The sequence below is a fragment of the Chlorocebus sabaeus genome, chromosome 20 (genome assembly GCF_047675955.1).
Source record: "Chlorocebus sabaeus isolate Y175 chromosome 20, mChlSab1.0.hap1, whole genome shotgun sequence".
Classification (NCBI taxonomy): Eukaryota; Metazoa; Chordata; class Mammalia; order Primates; family Cercopithecidae; genus Chlorocebus; species Chlorocebus sabaeus.
In genome coordinates this window covers 94565105-94590015 of record NC_132923.1, presented here as the reverse complement: position 1 = coordinate 94590015, position 24911 = coordinate 94565105, and the positions used below count along the sequence as shown (strand labels likewise).

The following is a 24911-nucleotide window of genomic DNA, read 5'->3' as shown; positions in this document are numbered from 1 at the left end:
CTCATATGATATAATACTATCTGCCAGTAAAAAGGAAGGAAGTACTTATACCTGCTACATGGATGAATCTCAAAAACAAGCTAAGTGACAGAAGTCAGATGCAAAAGATCATGTATTGTGTGATTCCATTGAGATGAAATGCACATAAAAGGCAATCCTATAGAGATAGGAAGTAGATTGGCATAGCTGGGCACAGTAACACATGCCTATGCCCCCAACTACTTGCCACTTGGGAGGCTGAGGCAGAAGAATCACCTAGCCTATGAGTTTGAGTCCAACCTGAGCAACATAGTGATACCCTGTCTCAAAAAAAAAAAAAAAAAAAGGAAAGTAGATTAGTGGTTTAGGGCTAGGGATGAGAATTGGGACTAAGTGGGTATGATTTTCTTAATAGGGTGATGGAAATGTTCTAAAATTAGATTGTGATAGTGGCATACCTGTAGATATACTAAACACCATTGAATTGTCCACTTGAAATAAGTAATTTTTAAGGTATATAAACTGTATCTCAATAAAGCTGTTAAAAATACAAGAACTGGGGGAAATAAGTATATTAGGTGAAAATCTAAGGTGGCTTCCAAGAGCCCCACCCCCGGTATATACACATTTTTTCCCAGTGATTCAACAAAATACAATCTAGATGCTGCTGTGAAGAGATTTTGTAAGTGTAGTTATGGTCCCAAACCAACTGACTTTAAAGAAGGGAGATTTTCTTGCATGAGCCTGATCTCATCAGGTGAGCTCTTGAAAGAGTCAGGACATTTCGTGGCAAAAAGGATTTGAAGTGCAAGAGGGATTTAACATGAGGGAGACTCTTCATTAATGACTTAAAAAAAGAAATAATGACTTTGAAGATGGAGAAGATCACGTGACAAAGAATGCAGGCAGCCTCCAAGAGCCAAGAGAGACCTCCAACTGACAGTCAGCAAGGAGATGGGGACCTCAGTCTTACACCCTCAAGGACTGAATTCAGCTAACAAGCTGAATCGGATTGGAAATGAATTCTTCTCCAGAGCCGTCAGAGAGAAACATAGCCTGGCCAACAGCCTGATTTCAGCCTTGTAAGACTTTGATCACAGAACTCAGGCACACCATGCCCAGACTCCTGACCTAGAGAACTGTGAACTAGTAGATGGATGCTGTTGTAAGCCACTAAGTTTGTGGTAATTTGTTATACAACATTAGAAAATTAATATAATAGGTAAGGGTATAAGTGAAACAAGATTGACCATGAGTTGGTGATTGTTAAAAGCTGGGTGATGGATGTAGGTATTACCATAACTCTGTTCTAGCTACTTTTGTATATATATGAAATTTTCCATCAGTAAAAAAGTTTTTTTTTTTAAATCTATGCTAACCAGACTTAGAAAGAGACTTAGAAATAGACTAAGAAAGTAAAACTGTTAATCTGATAGAGAGATCTCAAGAAAAGTTACAACCAATACAATTTTAGAAATATTACTGGTTTAAGAGGACTATTGGAAAGCTACAACTAGCTACAATTTTCTTTTTTTTTTCTTTCTTTCTTTTTTTAGAGATAGGGTTTCACTCTGTTGCCCAGATTGGAGTACAGTGGCATGATCATCACTCACTCACTGAGTTCCTGGGTTCAAGTGATCCTCCTGCCTCAGTCTCATGAGTAGCTAGGACTGTAGGCATGTAGTGCCACAGTTGGCTAATTTTTAAATCTTTTGTAGAGAAGGGGGTTTTACTTGCCCAGGCTGGTCTCAAACTCCTGACCTCAAGCAATCCTTATGCCTCAGCCTCCCAAGTGTTGTATAGGTGTGAACCACTGTGCCCAACCCCAGAAAGCTATAGTTTTCAAGTATCTTCACAAACATGGCAGAAACTAACCTGACCATACAAGTTAATAAATTTGGTAGTCCGATATTATTTAAATTTGGAGCAATATATTTCACTATGTGTGCTATTCCAAAAATAGTTATTTTTTTTTCAAATAGCAATTAAGTCAAATGTTTTCAGAACACCTGAAGTACCTCTTCAGAACTCTGAGGTTCACAGAATACAGTTTGGAAGCCCCTGTTCACATAATAAATTCTGAGCTCTCTTGTGTAGCAAATAAGGTCTTTCTGGTTTGGCCTCTGCCTATGTATCCAGCTCATATCCCACACTTCCCTAATTCTCTGCACTACAGACTGGGCAGTATTAGACTATATGTAGTTCCTGAACTACTCAGTGTTCCCTCCTATGTCGTCTCCTTTGTTCTGTGCTACCTCCTGTATTACTCGTGTTATTCCCTCTTTGTAGAATATCCTTTCCACCTGCCCTCACTTTACTTTCTCTCCTTCTTCCATAGAGGAATACATTTGGAAAACTGTTCTTTTAGTAAAACAGAAGCTATTTTTACATCTCTGTCTCAGTGTAAACAGACCTAGGTTCACATCCCAGTCATACCATTTACTAGTTGTGTAATGTTAAGCAAGTTGTTTAACTTTTCTGAGTCTTGTTTATCTCATCTATAAAATGGAAGCATGAATATCTACTTTGCAGCTTTGTTATGATGATACATATATCTGGCACTGCTAGTTGCTGCTATGGTAACAGTAGTAGTAATAGTATTGCTATAGTTAGGAATACAGTTTTAGGTGAATCTGGTAGGTTATCCTGGGATTTACCCTAAAGAACTGAGTGTTAACAGATGTAATAATAAAACCTTCACAATTGTGCTGATGAACTCACTCTGTGGTTAGAAGTGACCTGTTATAAAATTCATGTTAGTCTCTTACTTCTGGGAGGTTCTTCATTCTGATAATATAGGAGATCCACTAGCAATATTGCTGGTGATGAGGAGACCACAGGAGACAAAGGGATAAAACCTGAAGTAGAGAACCCAAATCCAATAGACTCCAATGCGTCATGTCTTCCTAAATATCATTGTGCCATCCTTATACAATTCTCGCATAGTATCAAAAGCTATTTCCTGAAATTTTGTTATTTTGATATTTCTAGCAGCTATTGGCAAAATTCTAAATATGACTGATTGCAGGAATTATTTTTACTTTTTTCTGGGTGTAGTTTCTTTTCACTAAACTGGTAGTACCATGCCTAAAAACTTTGGGCTTTTCCCATTGTTTACAGTGGTTTAAATTCCTCTTAATCATGAAATCTGATGGAGGAAACTATTAGGGAAAGACAATTACGAGATCAGATAAGCAGGGATAGGGCTAAATATAGGGTGCAGTAGGAACTCTAAGAGAGAAGTCTGGGAAAATTCCCTGAGGAGCTGACATTTAAGCAGAAACTCCAGGGACAGTAGCCAGGTGAAAGAAAGTGTTCCAGAGAGAGAGAGAGTCATTGGAAATTTGATTATTATACGAATCATTTGTTCCTTATACAAATATTTTGTTTCTTTTTTTAGATTCTGCACTTAAGAAGGCTCAACTAGAAATTGACAAACTGAAGGAAAATTTGGTAAAGCAGAAAGAAAATGGTAAGTCATTCTAGAAGATATAATAATTACTATTTAGTAGCCAAGAATGGTGGTACATGCCTGCAGTCCCAAAGACTTGGGAGGCTTGGGCCCAGGAGTTGGAGGTTGCAGTGAGCCATGTCTGTGCCACTGCACTCCAGCCTGGGCAATAATGCAAGACCCCATCTCAAAAGAATAAATTTTTTAAAAAATTATTATTTAATAATAATACATTAAGAAATAATATAATATACATTAATAATAGGTTTTAAAATAATAATATTTTGGAATTAAAATAATAAGTACTACTACTGTTATTGCTGTTGCTACTACTGTTATTATTACTACCACTACTACTACCATTTAATAGTGACAGGTACTAAGTGCTTACTAAGTGACAGGTACTCTGCCAGGCACTTCACATGCTTTATCTCTAATCCTCACAACAGTCTGTGGCCATACTACCCTGAATACACATATCTCATCTAATCCTCATAGCAGTTCCAAGTAGTGAGTAGTAGTATCCTCTTTTCTTAGATAAGCAAACTGAGTCATGGCAAAGTTAAGTGAGTTATCCAATAGCTACAATAAGTATCAGAGCTGGTATTTGAATCTTTGTATGTCTGACTCCCAAACCTGTGATCAACACAAATCATGCATCTTTTACTGGGACCACTGACACCAATATACTTTATAATGCATTTAACAATACTTTATACATATTTGTTCACTGGGAAGCCAGTAGGCTTGAATCAGTGGTGAATTAATCTGACCCTAGCTTGCCTATATAAAAATGCTACCAGTTAGCAATAATATAATGAAATTTGAATATTTGAATGGTAACAGCTAAAAATTTTTTAAATATGTTTACCAGTTTTTAAATAATTCTACAACTAGGCATCCCTCCTTTTAAAAATGTATGAATATAATTATAAAATGAATACTGCTTTTTTAGTAATTAATAGAACAAGGAAACAGAAATAAATCAGTAGGGATATAAAAGCCCTAAAAATACTAGCAATCAAAATGACCTAATTGATATTTATAGAAACAGAACACACATTCTTTTCGTATACCCATGAAACATTCACCAAGAGAGACCATCCTGGTGGAACTGGAGGTCATTATGCTAACAGAAATAAGCCAGGCACAGAAAGACAAACATTGCATGTTCTCACTTATATGTGGAATCTAAAAATCAAAACAGTTGAACTCACCGACATAGAGAGCAGAAAGATTGTTACCAGAGGCTGGGAAGGAGAGTAGAGGGGCAGTTTCAGCGGGAGGCAGGGAATGGCTAATGGGTAAAAAAAAGAAAGAGTGAATAAAATCTAGTATTTGATAGCACAACAGGGTGACTACAGTCAATAATAACTTAATTGTACATTTTTAAATAACTTAAAGAGTATAATTGGATTGTTTGTAACATAAAGGATAAATACTTGAGGGGATGGATAACCCATTTTCCATGACATGATTATTGTGCATTGCATGCCTGTATCAAAACATCTCATGTAGCCTTTGGCTCTGTGAGCAGCACCATGGCTGTTGGCAAGGACAAGCACCTTATGAAAGGTAGCAAAAAGGGAGCCAAAAATAAAGTGGTTGATCCATTTTCTAAGAAAGATTGGTGTGATGTAAAAGCACTTGCTATGTTCAATATAAGAAATATTGGAGAGACGCTAGTCACCAGGACTCAAGGAACCAAAATTGCATCTAATAGCCTCAGGGGTCGTGTGTTTGAAGTGAGTCTTGCTGATCTGCAGAATGATGAAGTTGCATTTAGAAAATTCAAGCTGATGCTGAAGATGTTCAGGACAAAAACTGACTAACTTCCAGGGCATAGATTTACCCGTGACAAAATGTGTTCCATTGTCAAAAAATGGCAGACCATGATTGAACCTCACACTGATGTCAAGACTACCGATGATTATTTGTTTCATCTATTCTGTGTTGATTTTACTAAAAAGCACAACAATCTAACACAGAAGGCCTCTCATGCTCAGCACCAACAGGTCTGCAAAATCCAGAAGAAGATGATGGAAATTATGACCTGAAAGGTGCGAATGACTTGAAAGAAGTGGTCAATAGATTGATTCCAGACAGCACTGGAAAAGAGAAAAGCTTTGCCAATGTAGTTATCTTCTCCATGATGTCTTTATTAGAAAAGTAAAAATGCTGAAGATGCCCAAGTTTGGTTGGGGAAAATTCATGAAGGTAATTGTTCTGGAAAAGCTACTGGGGATGAGACAGGTCCTAAAGTCGAATTAGCTGATGGATATGAAGCACTGGTCCAAGAATCTATTTAAAGTTCAAAATTTAAAAAAGAGAGGCCATCCTGGGCCATAAAGTAAATCTCTGCGAAAAAAATGAAATACAAATTATGTTCTCTGATTATAATGGAATTAAACTAAAAATTGGTAACAGAAGTAGTTTAGTTGGAAATATTTGGAAATTAAAATGATTTTTTTTTTTTTTTTTTGAAATGGATTCTCATGTTGTTGCCCAGGCTGGAGTATAGTGGCATGATCTCGGCTCACTGCAACCTCTGCCTCCCAGGTTCAAGCAGTTCTCTGCCTCAGCCTCCCGAGTAGCTGGGATTACAGGAACCTGCCACCACACCCAGCTAATTTTTGTATTTTTAGTAGAGACGGGGTTTCACCATGTTGGCCAGGCTGATCTTGAACTCCTGACCTTGTGATCCACCTGCCTCAGCCTCCCTAAGTGCTGGGATTACAGGCGTGAGCCACTGCACCTGGCCTAAAAAGATATTTATAAAAAGACCATGCCTTCAGAGAAAAAAATTAAGAGAGATATTAGAAAATATTTTGAATTGAAGAAAATGAAAATGCAACAATATCATCATTTCTGTGACATAGCTAAATCAGTACTTAGAGGGAATTTTATAGTATTTAATGCTTATATTAGAAATTAAGAAAGGACTCAAAATAATCTGAGTCTATACCTCAGAAACCCAGAATAAGGTGAGCAGAATAAGAATAAAAAAAAAATTAAATATAATAAGAATAAAAAGAATAAGAACAGAATAAGAAGAGAAAATTAAATCCAAGGCATGCAGAAGGAAGGAGATATTAAAATAAGAGCTTAAATCAACAAAAGTGGCTGGGCACGGTGGTTCACGCCTGTAATCCCAGCACTTTGGGAGGCTGAAGCAGGTGGATCACAAGGTCAAGAGATCAAGACCATCCTGGCCAACATGGTGAAACCCCGTCTCTACTAAAAATACAAAAATTAGCTGGGCGTGGTGGCGCACGCTTGTAATTCCAGCTAACTCAGGAGGCTGAGGCAGGAGAATCGCTTGAACCTGGGAGGCAGAAGTTACAGTGACCCGAGATAGTGCCACTGCACTCCAGTCTGGTGACAGATCGAGACTCCATCTCAAAAAAGAAAAAAAAAATCGACAAAACTAAAAACAGAACCACAATAGAGTAAATCAGTGGAACCATGAGCTGCATCTTCAGAGAGAACAACATTGACAAACTTCTAACTAGATTGGTCATGAAAAAAGAGAGAACTCACAAATTACCAATATAAAAAAATAACAGAATATTTCTACAGAATAAAAAGATAATATGGGAATATTATGAAAAACTTTATGCCAATAAATTGACGACCTGGATGACGTGGACACATTCCTTAAAAGACACAAACCACCAAACCTCACCTGAGAAGAAATAGCTCTAAATCTATGTAAAGAGACAGAATTTTTAGTTAAAAACCTTCCCATGGGCCAGACATGGTGGCTCATGCCTGTAATCCCAGCACTTTGGGAGGCCGAGGGGGTGAATCACTTGAGGTCAAGAGTTCAAGACCAGCCTGGCGAGCATGGTGAAACCCTTTATCTACTAAAAATACAAAAAAAAAAAAAAAAAAAAAAAAATTAGCCAGGTGTGGTGGCCTATGCCTGTAATCCCAGCTACTCAGGAGGCTGAGGCAAGAGAATCACTTGAACCCAGGAGGCGGAGGCTGCAGTGAGATTGCACCACTGCACTCCAGCCTGGGCAACAGAGCAAGACGGACTCAAATGAAAAATAAAAATAAAAATAAAAATAAAAATCTTCCCATGAGGAAGACTCCAGGCTCAGATGGCTTCATTAGTGAATTCTAATAAGGGGAATTATTTAAGGAATAAATAATACTAAATTTATATAATTTCTTCCAGAAAATGGAAGAAGAGAGAATACTTCCCACTTTTTTAAGTGGCCAGTTAACAAAGAAGTACAGAGAATAAGAAATAACTTGTTGGGTAGTAAAATTAAATGCAGTATGTTTACCAATAATAGATTGTTAAATAAGTGACTATACAAAGCATACTTTGCAGATATTAAAGATGACATGGAGCCAAGTGTGCACTGACATGAATAGATTTCTGTGATATATTATCAAGTGAATAAGGTAAGTTGTAGAGTAAGATGTGTGGTATAATGTCATTTGGGTTTTTTATTTGTGGAGTTTGTGTGTGTGTACCCACAGGACTACTGTGAGCTGGTATATACTAGTATGGCAGTAAAGTTGTGAAGGTACTGGAATAATTCTGTGTTGACTTATAACTAGCTGTTGTCCTGAATCTTCTAAACATTCCTACCTGCCCTAATTGTCTTAGCTCCTTCCAGCCCCATGTCTTCCCAGCCACTAAAGAGATAATATTTAGCACAGCAAAATGTTCTCTAGAACTCTACTTCAGAGCTACATTTTTATAGATGAGGGTGCATGCTTAACCAATTGTTAAATATTTTTAACACAACTTTGTCTGTTTGTATATTACTATAAATATATATATATATTTCTGAAAATATTTACTATGTGTTAAAAATATTATTTTGGGACATGGTACCAGCTGAAGGTGGGATAAAAATATTCACTTTGAACAAAACCATGTAGTTTGATTAACAAAAAGCCTATGTTCCATTTGTGATCAATAAAAGTTAAGGTGTTAACACTTTACAATTTCAAGATTTACAGTAAAGCTACAGCATGGAATTATTCTAAGAACAGATTTGTAAACAAATGGACTAGGAGGTATGTAAAAGAGACAGGACTGAAAGGCATATAGGAAGACCATTTTTTTGGTCATTTAACTTTTAAAAGCTAAGCTAGGCTAAATTGTTTTAAAATTCTAGGTCCTAGAAGAACCTCTATTGCTGGAAACCCTACACTCAAAAAGTCCAATTCATTGGTCTGGTGTGAGTAATATAAAACTTTCCCTGTTGTTTCTTTGGGTTGGTAGAAGATTCTAGGACTAGACTTGAGAGCCTTGTGGCTCTCCTGCACAGAGAGCCAGCCACATATGCAGAGACACGATAGGACTAACAAGAAGGGCAGGCAATAGCACTTCCTTCGTTTTTAGAGTTAGTGCCCCTAAAACTAAAACTTTGATCCAGTTGAGTAAACTGTGTTCTTCTCTGTTTTAGATGCAGCTGACCTACAGAAAGCAAAGGAACACAATCAGAGACTGGATGAGGAAATTCTGGCTTTAAGAAATAGGGTTCGATCACTTGACTCAGAAAAAAAGGTGCTTGGTGAAATGGTAAGTTTAATTTACTTCTTAGAACTTATTTAAATGTGTCTACCATAACAATCAACAGCATAAAGCAACACAGATATACAACATGTAGGTTGGTCTTTAGCAGGGACCAATACTGGGGGCTGTAACATCTCAGAGGGATGCCATGCTTTGACCTAGATGTATTCTATCAGTACTTACATTTTATACATTTTAACTACCTATGCTACACAGCAACATTGTTGCTATATGTAAATCTAGGATCTTTTAAATAAGGGATTAGATAATAGTTTATGGTTAACACGTTCACCACATAGAAAATATTACTCTATTATATTGGATAAGTTTAAGATTATTAATACTAAATCTTTAATTGTTTATATTTTTAACCATTTCTTCTTAGCAATTTACTGATTTTTAAAAATATGCACTTCCAAATTTTAAATACATCTCTTCAATTTTAGTTTATATTCATTAAATAATCATATATCTAATGTATAAAAAAATACCTGGCATAATACTAGGTGGTTTAGAAATTTTTTTTGTAAGAATGACTAAAGACCCATCAGGACGACTGCTAGCAAAACAACAGATAATAACAAATGTTGGTGTGGAAAAATTGGAACCTTTGTGCATTGCTGGGGAGAATCTAAAATAGTGCAGCCACCATGGAAAACAGTTACTCTAAAAGTTAAATATAGAATCACCATGTGGTCTGACAATTCCACTTCTGGATATATGCCCCAGAGAATTGAAGACAGAGACTTAAACATATATTTGCACATCCATATTCATAGCAGCATTATTCACAATAGCCAAAAGGTGGAAGCAGCTCAGATGCTCATTGATAGAGGAACAGATAAGCAAAATGTGGTATAGCCATACAATGGAATATTATTCAGCCTTAAAAAGGAAAGAAATTCATACACATGCTGCAACATGAATGAACATTGAAGACATTATTCTAAATGAAATAATCCAGTCACAAAAGGACAAATAATATATGATTACACTTATATGACATGCTTAGAGTAGTGAAAGTCATAGAGACAGAAAGTATTAATAGAATGGTGGTTGCCAGTGGCTGGGGAGAGGGAGTAATGGGAGTTATTGTTTAATGGGTGTAGAGTTTCAGTGCAAGATGAAGAGTTCTGGAGATGGACGGTGGTAATGGTTGCACAACAGTGTGCTTGACAATGTGCTTAATAATATGCTTAATGATGCTTAATGCCACTGAACTGTACACTTAAAAATGGCTAACATGGTACATTTTGTGTTATGTGTATTTTACCACAATAAAAATGCAATCATAAAAGGAATGAATAAATAAGTGAAGATTGGTAAGTTATCTAAGTCTTTGTAAATTTATGTATCTAATGCATTTATATATTTAATACATGTGTGTATGCATGAAAAAGTTCAGGTAGGGTACATTCCAAGCAGTGTTATTTCTGGAAAGGGAGGAACAGTTGTAATATGAAGGAAAATACAGTTTTTTATTCTGTATACCTATGTGTTGAAGTTTTACAAGGAGAGCGTATTTGTATGTTACTTGTATAATTAAAAAACAAAGCAATGATTTATCCAAACAAAAATTGAGAAGTCTACAAGATGTTTTCTTTTGTATTTAAGGTTGAAAGACTTAAAGGAGAGGTGTGTGAATCTCAAGAGAATAAGCAACTTGGAGACCACTCCCCTGGAAAAACTGTGGGTGGTGAACAGAGAGAACAGGTATTGTATTTTAAAGTTCTGTTCTTTCTGATTTCTAATTTTTGAGTTGTACTTTTACAGAGTATACTAGAGTAATTGGTGCTAATCATTTGCTACTCTCCTTATTGGGCTGTCTTTTTCTATTGCTCAGCTAATTAGAGTGGAAGAGGAAAGAGGGCTACAGAGGATGTGTTTCTGTTCACTTCTTTCTCATAAAGAACAGTTAATTTGGAGAATATAATAGATTGTTTCTCTGAAAAGAATCTTATGAAGATACAACCAATTTGAGCATATCATGGAGAACTAATAAGGTGTAGGCTCCAGTGTGTACAGTATATACTATATTCAGCATGATCAGCCTCTGAAGTGGTGAGCAAAGCAATCAAACCCAAGACAGACTGATGCAAATGCCAGGGTTTATCTAGTAAATAGTAGTTTTAATTTGCCTTTTGAGCATGTCTAATGACCATGAATATGTTTTGGCCATTTATATGTTCTTTTGTGAAGCATCTGTTCAAATCTTTTGTACATTTTCAGTGGAGTGGTCTGTATTCTTAAAAAAATTTTATTTTTATTATTATTATTTTTTTTAGAGATAGAGTCTCACTCTGTTGACCAGGCTGTAGTAGAGGGGTGCAGTCCTGGCTCGCTGAAGCCTCAACCTTCCAGGCCCAAGCCATCCTCCTGCCCCAGCCTCTCAAGTAGCTGGCACTATAGGCATGCAGCACCACACCCAACTAATTTTAAAAAATCTTTTTTGTAGAGATGAGGTCTCACTATGTTGTCCAGGCCAGTCTCAAACTCCTGGCCTCAGGTAATCTTGCCTCCCAAAGTGCTGGGATTACAGGCATGCACCACTGTTTCTGGTTTGTATTCTTTTTATTGAGTTGTAGAAGTAGTTTTGTTTTGTTTTTTCCATATTAGAGATGATGTCTCACCATGTTGCCCAAGCTGGTCTCAAACACCTGGCCTGAAGTGATTCTCCATCTTTGACTTCTTAAAGTGCTGGGATTACATGCATAAGCCACCACACCTGGCCAAGAGTTCTTTATATATATTCAAACTAGTCCTTTGTTTCAGATATATGTATTATAAATCTTTTCTTATTCTATGCCATGTCTTTCATTTTCTTAGTAGTGTTTTATAAAGAGTAGAAGTTTTAAAATTTTGATGGAGGTGAATTCATCAATGTTTTCTTTTATAATTTTGTGATGGGACACAAAAAGCCTATTTAAGAAATCTTTGTCTACTCTAAGGTCACAAAATATGTTTCTTATACTTTCTTCTAAATATTTTATAGTTTTTAGTTTCTACATTTAGGTTTATGGTCTACTGCAGGTAATTTTTGTATATACTGTGTGGTAAAATTGAGAGGTTCATTCATTTTCAGTGTATATCCAGTTATTCCAGAAATATTTGGTAAAAAGAGTTATTTCCTTACTGATAAAGGTTAGCACCTTTATTAAAAAAATTTATAAAGGTCTGCTTCTGGACACTGTATTCTATTCTGTTAACCCACCCATGTGTTTATTCTTAGAACAATTCTAGAACAATCTTAGAACAATGCTGTAACTTTATTGTAAGTCTTGAAATTATAAGGTGTAACACCTCCTTCTCTCAACTCATCAAAGTCATTCTGCGTCCAGCTTTGTTCCATTGCTGGTGAGGAGCTGTGTTCCTTTGGAGGAGAACAGGCACTCTGATTTTTAGAATTTTCAGCTTTTCTGCTCTAGTTTCTCCCTATCTTTGTGGTTTTATCCACTTTTGGTCTTTGATGATGGTGATGTACAGATGGAGTTTTGGTGTGGATGTCCTTTCTGTTTGTTAGGTTTCCTTCTAAGTCAGGACCCTCAGCTGCAGGTCTGTTGGAGTTTGCTGGAGGTCCACTGCAGACCCTGTTTGCCTGGATATCACCAGCAGAGGCTGCAGAACAGCAAATATTGCAGAATGGCAAATGTTACTGCCTGATCCTTCATCTCAGAGGGGCACCCGGCCGTATGAGGTATCAGTCTGCCCCTACTAGGAGGTGACTCCCAGTTAGGCTACTCGAGTGTCAGAGACCCACTTGAGAAGGCAGTCTGTCCATTCTCAGATCTCAAACTCCATGCTGGGAGAACCACTACTCTCTTCAAAGCTATCAGACAGGGACGTTTAAGTCTGCAGAAGTTTCTGCTGCTTTTTGTTCAGCTATACCCTGCCCCCAGAGGTGGAGTCTACAGAGGCAGGCAGGCCTCCTTGAACTGCGGTGGGCTCCACCCAGTTCGAGCTTCCTGGCCACTTTGTTTACCTACTCAAGCCTCAGCAATGGCAGATGCCCCTCCCCCAGCCTCACTGCCGCCTTGCAGTTCCATCTCAGATTGCTGTACTAGCAGTGAGCGAGGCTCCATGGGCGTGGGACCCTCCAAGCCAGGCATGGGATATAATCTCCTGGTGTGCCATTTGCTAAGACTGTTGGAAAACCACAGTATTAGGGTGGGAGTGTCCCAATTTTCCAGATACCGTCTGTCATGGCTTCCCTTGGCTAGGAAAGGGAATTCCCTGACCATTTGTGCTTCCCGGGTGAGGCAGTGCCCTGCTTTGTATCAGCTCACGCTCCATGGGCTGCACCCACTGTCCAACAAGGCCCTTTGAGATGAACCTGGTACCTCAGTTGGAAATGCAGAAATCACCTGTCTTCTGTGTCACTCACACTAGGAGCTGTAGACTGGAGCTTTTCCTATTCAGTCATCTTGGAACCTCCCTTGTGAATTCTTGTCAGGAAATTTTTATCCTCCAAGAAGGAAACTCCATATCCATTAGTATTCATTTCTTATTTTTCTACCTGCCCCCTACCCCCAGCCTCTGGCAACCACTAAATTACTTTCTGCCTTTGAATTTGGCTATCTTGTACATTTTACATAAGTGGAACCATACAATATATGGACATTTGTGTCTGCTTTCTTTCACTTAGTATAATTTTTTCAAACTTCATATTGTAGTATGAATTAGTACTTTATCCCTTTCTATGGCTGAATATTTTATTGTATGGATTTTCTTTTTGAGACAGGGTCCCACTCTGTTACCCAGGCTGGAGTACATGATCACTGCAGACTTGACCTCCCAGGCTTAAGCAATTTTCCCACCTCATCCTCCTGAGTAGCTAGGACTATAAATGCGCACCATCACACCCAACTAATATTTGTGATTTCTAGTAAAGATAAGGTCTGGCTATGTTCCCAAGCTAGTTTCAAACTCGGCTCAAGCAATCCTTCCACTTGGCCTCCCAAAATGCTGAGATTATAGACATGAGCCACTACACCCCACCCTTAGTGAAGTGGCATTGTTGTCAGGGGTAAATACCTAGGGTTCATCATCTCACGCTAAGAAGATTAAAGACATAGACACACGTGGTTGGGTTAAGGAGTGGAAAGTTTAATAGGCAGAAGAAAGGAGAGAGGAGAGCAGCTTTCTCTCTTGTGAGAGAGAGGGGCATCCAAAAGGTAAAAGCCAGCCTACGACAGCCTGCAGCAGATTTTATAGGCTAGCTTGAGGAAGCAGTGTCTAGGGTCCACAGATTGGTTCAACTAGGTGTGACATTTACATTGAGTGTGGGGAAGGCTTGTCACCCCACCCTAATCTTAATATGCCAATAGGCTTTCTACTTGGCCAGCACCATCTTGTCTGCTCCATACTGTACACGTGGCTGGCAAAGAGAAGAGAAGATAGAGCCACCATTTTGATCATGCCTGGTCCCAGGTAGCCTTTTCCTATTGGCACAACTGCCAGCATTCACCTTTGCAAGCTTCTAGCTTACTTGTCTATGTCTGCAGCTCAATTTTACAGGCTGCTCTTTGTTAGAGAAGAAAATGATTTGGGGTCTGTTTTTCATTAAAAGTAAAACCTTAATGAGGACTTCCTTACCCTCACTATCTGCCTAAATAATTTCTTTTTCACTCCTATCTTATTCCCCCCCTCAGGAGTGGTAACCCTAACTGTTATTAAGGGGTATTAGATAATGACTCTTTCTGACTAATTCCTGCCAAAAAGGGGTGCCCTGACAGTTAGGACTTCTCCTGGGGTCAGTCTGAGGGTCCTCAGAAGAAAGGCATGTCTATGCATGGTTCTATCCACAGTACCATTTGGAGTTTGATTGCTGTCCACCTTTCCGATGGGTTGTAATACTGGTTTGCCTCCACCAGGTGCTGCTGAAATGTTAATAGTGTTAATATAAAATAACATTAACAAATGTTAATACTGTTAATATAGAAGGATAAGTGGCATTGGATTTGAGTGGCTAGAGTAACTTTAGTGTTAACCTTGGCTGAATCTTTCCTGCAAGTATTAATTCTTTCACAACTTCCACAGACCATTTATGACATGCTTATACTTTCTGACTTTTCCTAAACATCCCTCTTTTTAAACAAGCAGTTATTCTCTTTAGGATAAGAATTTACCATACAAGATCCTTTCTTATATAAAATCTATTTTCTTTATAACCTTCTTTGCGTAGCTAGGGTGTGACATATTACCAAACCCAATAAAAAGTCCTGGTGGACTCAGTGATAGTAAAACCTTCATGTTTACCTCTTGTCAGTAGCTATTATTCCTACTCTAAGGATAATAATTAAGCAAAATACTACAGCAGTGGAAACTCTCTGTCCAGTATTTCAGTTAGAAGGTGCTACCATGTATAACTCTACCTCAAATAGTAGAGTGAGTGTAGCGATTCCCACAAGGGTGGGATTATTAGATCATTCCATCTAAAATTTTAGTGCCAAGATATAGAATTTCCCTTTTGGAAGGTCTATGAAGTTCCTTGATTTTATTTTCCCAAAGAAATCTCTGGCTTATGAGCAACCTACTCACATTTATTACCTGGCAGGATTTGCAGGATAATTGGCCAGAACTAGCATATTGATCCAGATTTTTACATTACCCATACATTTTTGTTTTTCCCAACCTGCAGGAAATCATTACTTGATTCACAGGAATAAGCATGGCTAGTCTAAAATGCAGGCAAAAAAAACTTTAAAATAACCAATGAAACTAGAATTTAATGACAAATGTATACATTTTGGAGCATAATTTTTTTCTCTCCAGTCCTCATTTTCAGTAAAAACAAATTATGATAGGACCATGTTATTTGTAGAATAAAGTTTAGTCATATACTTGGCCTGATGATTTGCATAAAGTACAACAAGAATAATTATTTCTACATAGGCCTTTTAGATTGGATTTGATGAAACTCTGTTCCAGAAGAAATCTCAGATAAGACCTTTTAAAGCCAAGTCCAGCCATGGGTCTGTATCCTTAAATACCTGTGAGTTGGGTGATCCTTTCCTCTTAAGGTCCTAAGATAAGCTTGGAGCACCTGGACCTGTCAGAAAGTGACATTTTTTACTGACCATAGGTCAGGAATCTACCTGGGGGACTGTGTAGGCAAGAGCATGAGGCCAGTCTTCCCCAAAGGGCTTTTATTGGCTCTTCAAGTCAAGCTTGATTCCTTAAAAAGAAATACAGCCTTCCAGTCAAAGACTTGGTAAAGACAACCAGTTTCTCCAATTGTGTTCTGTTGAAAAAGAAAATGGATTCTTATTGTACTGATGCAAATAACTATATTGCCATAAGTTAAGAATACTCACAAATAGTTTCCAAATTTTAGAGGAACCAGGCAATGAGAAAGAAGTATGCCTTAAATTTTGTTCACAAGAGTGTATCTTACTTAATTGTTAAAAGCTATAGATAGCTTAGAATAAAAGTTTCCTTGACATTGAAGGACAAAATAAGGATGAGCAATGTTTCAAGCAAAAAGTTAAAAAAGATTATGTCAGACTTCTATTAGTGTAGTTCATGCAGTTAACTCCTGTTTGATATTCATGAACATTTCAGCTCCTCATGAATCCTGTATGTTTTTTCTCTATTCCAATGTTAGAAACTTGCATTTGAGAACACCTGTAAAAGTCCTATATCTTGATTATAAACTATCTTTTGAAAAGGAACAAAGCAAGACAACAATTGTCTACAGATGACAAAATTTCCAGCATAGTTACACTTAAAAACACAACTGACAAAGAGATTTGGTTATCTTTGTGGTTTACAATAACTTCAATCTTAATTATGATTAATAGCATATACATAGACATTAGAATTTTAGAAATCTCATACAATTTTGGAACATGTATTAGTATTGTTCAACAAAATAAAAACCTAAAGAAGACTGGATATCATTTTAGCAATTCCATGTAATTAAATATGTCAAATAATTCTGTTTACCTCTTCTCTGGATGATTCAGAGGCCTGCTGAACCATCCAGAAAGCCAGGCATCAGGAAAGACAATTTTGAAACTTGGAGTTTGATTTTTGGAAGCCTGATAAATATGTTAGAGGTTTAAAACACTTGATGTTAGGAAATAGAAGTCTAGATTACCATAAATTATTTATTTTGCCAAAATGATAACTCAAAAAACAAAAAATATTCCATTAACCTTTACTATTACATGAAAATCCTGTTCAAAGCCAAAATTTATCCTTGCATTAGTTTAATGTCAGCCCCATTTTTTTTTTTTTTTTTTTTTTTTTTTTTTTTTTTTGAGATGGAATATTGCTCTTGTTGCACAGGCTGGAGTGCAGTGGTGTAATCTCAGCTCACTGCAACCTCTGCCTCTCAGGTTCAAGTGATTCTCCTGCCTCAGCCTCCCAAGTAGTTGGGATTACTGGCATGCACCACCATGCCTGGGTAGTTTTTGTATTTTTAGTAGAGATGGGGTTTCACCATGTTGGTCAGGCTGGTCTCTTAACTCCTGATCTCAGGTGATCCATCCACCTTGGCCTCCCAAAGTGCTGGGATTACAGACATGAGCCACTGCACCCAGCCTCAATTTTTAAATGAAACCTCATAGACAATACCATCTAATCGTAACCAATTTGACCATGAGGTGAAATCTTTACAAACCTTTTGTAACCCTTTTGCTGAAAGGTGAGTTAGCATCTTAAGACAATTTTGCTTTGCTTTGCTTTTATTTCAATGCTCAATTTATGAAAAAAACATATAATACCCTTTTGAATTTAGTTAAGGTTTACACATGGGATTTTTGCCAGATTAATTTTTATAATCTTTCCATAACTTACTTAAACCTTCAGCTTTATCTGATCTAATTTAAGACAATTCTTTATCACTAGGTAAAATTTACATTTCCATGCCTTCTTATAATCTCTTACTAAAAAACACATTTTACTGTTTTTACACACCTTACATGTAAATCTATTTTTAGTAGTCAAAATTACATATTATGATAGTAACTCTTAGCAATTTTTAACTTTAATCTGAAATCTGGTAAGTTGTTTTGATTATGTAATAGGCACAGAGAAAGTAACTTACTTTTTCCAGCATAGTTACAGGGGTGGTTAATTTTGTATGTCCCCAGGGCTTACCAAATTGTGAAGCAGGTGGTTTACAACCTTGAAACCTTTAGCAAACCTAGAATTTGACTTATATGATTTAGATCACCTGTTTATATTGCTAACACTTGTATTTTACCAATAATCTTTAAGACCTTTTTATTTCTTAAAAATTAAAGTCATGTTAACTAAGAGGCATTACAGCTTTTATCTTTCTTTTAAAAATATTTAATTTAAGCACTTATTTTTCTCTAAGCCAATTAATTAGAGCTCTTTTTATAGATATTACACACAACACATGTATAGCTACCCAGACAGAAGATTCAGCACTTGTAAAATTTTTCATTTGCTAGCTTCTTAATTGGATTACTGACTTTAGGGTGGAGACCTTGGAAGAACAAGACCAGGAAAGCATGCATTTTTAGGGCTTAATAAGCTGGCACAGCTGAAGGCAAAGACAGATCCTCAAAATTAAGGGTGCCATTTTATAGTGGATCCTGGATTCCCAAAAGGAGGGAAATACTATAGGGAGAAGACAGTGTAGTGCTTCTACCATGCATTTCATTGCAAGGCAACCCAAAGCCAATCAGCCCATTTTGTAATCAGCCCATTTCATGTGGGAGTCTTATCCCTTAATTTGGAGTGGGAGTGTTTCCATATCCTCCAGGTGGCCAAGAGCATGCTTCTCTGATCCAGATGTGCAAAGAAATAAGTATTCGTCCATAACTACTATTAGCCATCCCTTAAGGTATATTTTTTACCTAGTTATTATTACACAAAGCCATCTCATAATGCAAAGTAATTTGATACCCCCAAAACTTAAAACCATCAGATAACACAATGCAAAACAGAGCAACACCTTTGATTTTGAGAGAGATCTAGCTGCTTTTAGTTCCTGGGGTTTCATGAGGAAAACAGAGGGTGTGTGTGTGTGTGTGTGTGTGTGTGTGTGTGTGTGTGTGTTTTCCCAAAACAGGGTCTGTGGCACCTCCTCTGTTTTTCACAAGGAGTCCCAGACTACCAGAAGTTATATTAGGGCCTGTTATGTGTGCATTAAGAGTGGCAAGACAAAAAAAAAATGAAGAAAAATAGTTCAGTCGACTGAGAAGAAAAAAACCCTTTTTCAAAAAACCAGGATCCAAGAAGAGAAAAGTGTAAAGGTTTTTAAAATATACCTTTGCTTGGATATCCACTTTTAATTAAACTGAGCACTCTTTAAGAAAATCCTTTTAAATCCCTTGTTACTTGACTTTAGCCACACCAAGCAGTTAAGTTTTTCAGCTTTTGAACTTTAAAAAACCTCACAGGTGAAACCAACCAGCCTAAATTAGGTTATGACTTAGCTGTGAGTATATGAGGTACTTTCAAAGGAGTAGTAAGCAGCTTTTGAAACCTTCATTGCAAAACTGTGATGAGACAGTGAAAGAGTTTTGACCCAACCCGCTCCATCTTGCTTCCAGCCCCAAAGCTGTCCTTCCCCATCCCTAGGCATAGGTTGAACCAACTCTGGAAGGAGCATGGTTTACAGTTTATAGTCTAAAACAAAGGTGATAACCATCCCTCTTTCCTGGGAAGCAGACCAAGAAAGTAGCCACAAGATTATAAACCATTGCTTAGGAGCCATGCAGCTGGAGGCTACAAGATTTTGACTCTCCCTAAACTGCTCTCAAGGTCAGTGCTTAAGATATTTTGCAAACCCTGCCCTTGATGGATCAACTAGCACCACCCAGATCGATAAGCTGGCTTATCTGATTTTGTGACCCCTACCCAGGAACTGACTTAGCACAGAAGACAGACACTATTTTACAATGGTGGGGACTAAAACAAAGTATTGCCATGTGGCTACAGGTCATGTTCCCAAGGACATAAAACAAGATAGAGGCCTGGAGCAAAGTTTGTTACTGAACATTTTGTTGGGCTGACTTGATCAACAGGCTTATGAGGTCCTGGGCCTGTATCCTAACCTAAGGTACCCTTTCTTTTAACAGAATCATGCAGAAAGAGACACAATGCACACTGTACTGGCTGCAACTTAAGACCAACCTCACAAATCCTCTTTCATTAATTAAAACTTTACAGAGAATATAAACGGTGATACTTATTCATTTTACCAGTTTGCACAGAGAGAGAGAGAAGCCAAAAGCCCAACTGGTTAAAAATAAAAATAAAAAAAATAAAAAAATAAAAATACATAAAACATTTACCCTTTTGCCAGCATGTCAAGCTTCTGGGTTCCCTTCCTCCAAGCTCAACTCTAAGCCAAGCATTTTAAGGTTTGGGGAAATTAACTTTTCCCAGTTTGGCGGAACATTATAAACCATGAAAAAAGGAAGGAAAAATACCATAGAAAGCGTAGGGGGTTTGTGTTGTAGAGCTGGAGGAGCTGACAATGTAGATGGTGGGCAGGAAGGACCAGGGCTTCTGGAAGTTGCATTTGAGGGTTTGAATTAGGGTTGTCAAGAAGTACTGCCTCTCTTCCAATTGGGAATGATGGTTCCCCTGTTTCTTCACTCTCTCTGTTTTCTCTTTTCCTTTTGACCTACCATAGGATACATTTTGCTTATCTCTGAATTTCTCTGCTGTCTGCAGAGCTGGCTGTTTTTCAGCCATGGTTAGGGTTTGGCTTAGGAACAGCATAAAATCCCTTTGTGAGAGGTTAAACACTTGAGTTAAATTTTGGAGGCCAGGCACGGTGACTCATGCCTGTAATCCCAGCACTTTGGGAAGCCAAGTGGCAGATCATGAGGTCAGGAGATCAAGACCATCCTGGCCAATATGGTGAAACCCCGTCTCTACTAAAAATACAAAAATTAGCTGGATGTGGTGGCACGCGCCTCTGGTCCCAGCTACTTGGAAGGCTGAGGCAGGAGAATCACTTGAACCTGAGAAGTGGAGGTTGCAGTGAGCTGAGATCACACCACTGCACTCCAGCCTGGGTGACAGAGCAAGACTCCATCTCAAAAAAGAAAAAAATGTGGAAAGCTTCTATATACTTATCAACATTGTCAGAAAATTGGCCTAAGTCTCCCTTTATTTGTCTAAGGTCCTGTAATGAGAAGGGAACTTGAGGGGGCCCTGAATAAGGGGAATCCTCAGATGGCTTCCCTGGAAGTTGCTTCTCTAATTTGGGGGAATCATTCTCTGTAGGTCTGCCTGATATGACTGCTATAAGGGTTGGGTTGATTGTGCAACTCTTGTGAAGATCTAGTAAAAAGGCCATGCTCTTGTGTAAAAGAAAATGAGCCACTTTTTCTTCAAAGTCTCAGGGTCAAAGGAGTCCTTGTGCTTCAGAATGCACTACAGAGAGGTGCAAGCTGAAGATGATCTGTTACCCATTTAGAAAGGGAAGCGAGAAAAAGACGTCCCTTTAATCCCCTTCCTTTCAGTGTGACCCAGGGTGGAGGGGAAGACAGTGAGGGCATCCCTCTTACTGTTTTCCCTCCTTGGTTCCTGGGTCCCAGCACCTTGTTAGATGTGCCACCCATGGTTGCAGGCACGACTCCCAGCTGTGGAACCAGAGGAACTAAGCAATTGGGATTAGTCACAATTACCCATGTGACTCTAGTCCTCCACTTGTGATTTCCCTTTGACTTCCTAGACTTATGTGATCTACGTGGCTCCCTCAAAGATGGATCTCAGGAAATACTGTGTAATAGTTGCATTTGGACAAGGCCAATCTAGTACCCTTTAATGGAGAAAGGGTACTAGATTGAACTCTATATCCTGCTATTATGGCCCATGCTAAAGCGTTTCCCCTTAGAGAATGGTTCTGGTTAACTTCTGGACCTAAAATTCCCTTACTATTTAAGTACTGTTCTAATTGGAGGTAGAATAGGTGCCTTAAAAGAACATAGGGACCAAATGGCGTTTTTCCTGCCAATGGGACAGTATCAAGACTAAATTTGGTGCCAGAGGACATTTTACTCCTAATTGTTGAAAGCAGAGTTTTCCCATTTACAGAACAGCCATATAGCCTGATTTTTAGTATATCGGTGCAAAACGGGAGGAGAATTGGGAAGCTAGAGTGCTTTGGCAAAGGAATGACATTGTGCCTCATGGAGAGGAATTTTATTCCTCTAGGTGGTGCTTTTGACCTTGAAATGCCATGTGCTCTCCAGACCAAGGGCAGAGAGTGACCTGTGCTGAGACCAGCTCAGTCGTGGTGACCCTAACCCAGCAGCACTAGAGGAATTAAAGACACACACACACAGAAATATAGAGTGTGGAGTGGGAAATCAGGGGTCTCACAGCCTTCAGAGCTGAGAACCTTGAACAGAGATTTACCCACATATTTATTGACAGTAAGCCAGTGATAAACATTGTTTCTATAGATTATAGATTAACTAAAAGTATTCCTTATGGGAATCAAAGGGATGGGCCAAAATAAAGGGATGGGCTCTGGCTAGTTATCTGCAGCATGAACATGTCCTTAAGGCACAGATCACTCATGCTATTGTTTGTGGTTTAAGAATGCCTTAAGCGGTTTTCCACCCTGGGTAGGTCAGGTGTTCCTTGCCCTCATTCCAGTAAACCGACAACCTTCCAGCATGGGCATCAAGGCCATCACGAGCATGTTACAGTGCTGCAGAGATTTTGTTTATGGCCAGTTTGGGGGCCAGTTTATGGCCAGATTTGGGGGCCTGTTCCCAACAGACCTGGAAATGCCATATGCTTTCCTGACAAAGGGCAGAGAGTAACCTGGAAATGCCATGTGCTCTCCAGACTAAGGGCAGAGAGTGACCTCATTGTGGGGAGCAGAAGGAGACCCTCTGTTCCTAGAAAATCACAACAACATTCCCCTGAGTTGTATCCTTTACTGTAGCATTTCCTGATCTTGCCTAACAGGATTACTTCCCTAAGCTGTAAAACTTCCTGTATCTTGCACACACTGAGAGGATAGGAGACATGGCAACCACGGATAGAAAAGAAGGAAATTTTGCAACAGGGTAGCTGGACATCCTTTTTACCAACACCCAGTCAAGCAGTCAGAGGCTGGGATTAGTCCAGAAGCCTTTGGATAATAGCAGGGTGTTGCCCTTAACAGAAATCCTCAGTTGTTCCAGGACCTCACTCAGCCCCATGCAGTGGCTAGGCCCAACATGAAAAGAAACTGGTTCAAACATGGCCAACATGCCCAGCAACCTGTGGGTGCTGGGGGATTCTCCATGTTCTTCCCAGTAAGCCTCACTCCTGCATCTTGTAAGGCTGGCAGCCATGCTAACTGTGTTTTTAAATGGCTGACGGGAGCCTAGAATTTTTTATTTAGTTTGATTTGATTCTAAAATGGAGGCCAAGAGCCTCAAAATTAAAGGACAGATTTGAGGTTTGTTCCCATTTTCACCACTCTGATGATTATACCTTCTGTTCTGGTTCTGATCCCAGATGAGCCCCCAAATGAAGCAGCATCATTGTCTGGGGAAATATCCAGGGTTCATAGTCTCATGCCAAGAAGATTAAGGACATGGATATACATGGGTGGGTTAAGACAGGCAAGTTTAATAGGCAGAAGAAAGGAGAGAGGAGAGCAAGTCTCTCTCTTGTGAGAGACAGGGACATCTGAAAGGGAAAAGCTGGCCTGTAGCAGACCGCAGCAGATTTTATAGGCAGGATTGAGGAGGCAGTGTCTGACTTTGTAGGGCCAACAGATTGTTCTGACCAGGTATAATGTTTATATAACATGTAGGGAATGGTTGTCACCCCATCCTAATCTTAATATGCAAATGGGCTTTCTACTTGGCCAGTGCCATCTTGTGTGCTCCTTACTGTACATGTGGCTGGCAAAGAGAAGGGAAGATGGAGCTGCCATTTTGATCATGGCTAGTCCCAGGTAGCCTTTTCCTATTGGCACAACTGCCAGCATTCACCTGTGCAAGTTTTCAGTTTGCTTGTCTATGTCTGCAGCTCAATTTTACAGGCTGCTCTTTGTTAGAAAAGAAAATGATTTGGGGGATGCTTTTCATGAAAAGTAAAACCTTAATGAGGACTTCCTTACCCTCACAATCTGCCTAAATAATTTCTTTTTAACTCCTATATCGTTACTGTATTTTGTGTCGCTATAAAGGAGTACCTGAGGCTGGTTAATTTATAAAGAAAAGAGTTTTATTTTGGCTCATGGTTCTGCAAGCTGTACAAGAAGCATAATGATGGCATATGCTTCTGGTGGGGGCCTTAGGAAGCTTACAGTCATGACTGAAGGCAAAGGAGTAGCAGGTGTGTCTCATGATGAGAGAGGAGGAAGGGCTTAGCCTCTTTTTTTTTTTTTTTTTTTTTTTGAGACGGAGTCTCGCTCTGTCGCCCAGGCTGGAGTGCAGTGGCCGGATCTCAGCTCACTGCAAGCTCCGCCTCCCAGGTTCACTCTATTCTCCTGCCTCGGCCTCCCGAGTAGCTGGGACTATAGGCGCCTGCCACCTCGCCTGGCTAATTTTTTGTATTTTTTTAGTAGAGACGTGGTTTCACCGTGTTAGCCAGGATGGTCTCAATCTCCTGACCTTGTGATCCACCCATCTCGGCCTCCCAAAGTGCTGGGATTACAGGCTTGAGCCACCGTGCCCAGCCTGGGCTTAGCCTCTTTTTAACAACCATATCTCATGTGAACTTATTACTGTGGGGAGGGTACTAAGCCATTCATGAGGGATTCACCCTCATGATCAAAATGCCTCCCACTAATGCCCCACCTCCAACATTGGAGATCACATTTCAACACGAGATTAGGTGAGGACAAATATCCAAACTATATCAGATATATATCACATTTTGTTTATTTATTCATCAGTTGGACATTTGATAGCTTCTGCTTTGTGATTATTATGAATAATGCTGTTATGAATGTTCATTTGTAAGTTTTTGTATGGACATATGTTTTCATGTCTC

At 38.8% G+C, this 24911-nt stretch overlaps 2 protein-coding genes across 8 annotated transcripts in view; both read left to right on the top strand.

Annotated features, from left to right (window-relative positions):
* CCDC30 (coiled-coil domain containing 30) overlaps nucleotides 1-24911 on the top strand; it is a 190211-nt gene that overhangs the window by 24547 nt on the left and 140753 nt on the right. For 6 of the 7 annotated variants that reach the window (XM_037997921.2, XM_037997911.2, XM_073007408.1 and 3 more), the window contains 3 exons: nucleotides 3380-3451; nucleotides 8863-8978; nucleotides 10587-10685. In XM_037997921.2, coding sequence (XP_037853849.2) covers nucleotides 3380-3451; nucleotides 8863-8978; nucleotides 10587-10685 — 287 coding nt within the window. Of the gene's footprint in view, nucleotides 1-3379; nucleotides 3452-7603; nucleotides 7847-8862; nucleotides 8979-10586; nucleotides 10686-24911 lie in introns of those variants that run through there. The other variant, XM_037997919.2, reaches the window with a different exon arrangement.
* LOC119624292 (small ribosomal subunit protein eS1-like) lies at nucleotides 3827-6533 on the top strand. Its single transcript, XM_037997956.2, has one exon. It carries the CDS (start codon nucleotides 4972-4974, stop codon nucleotides 5260-5262), a length of 291 nt encoding a protein of 96 aa, XP_037853884.1. The 5' UTR covers nucleotides 3827-4971; the 3' UTR covers nucleotides 5263-6533.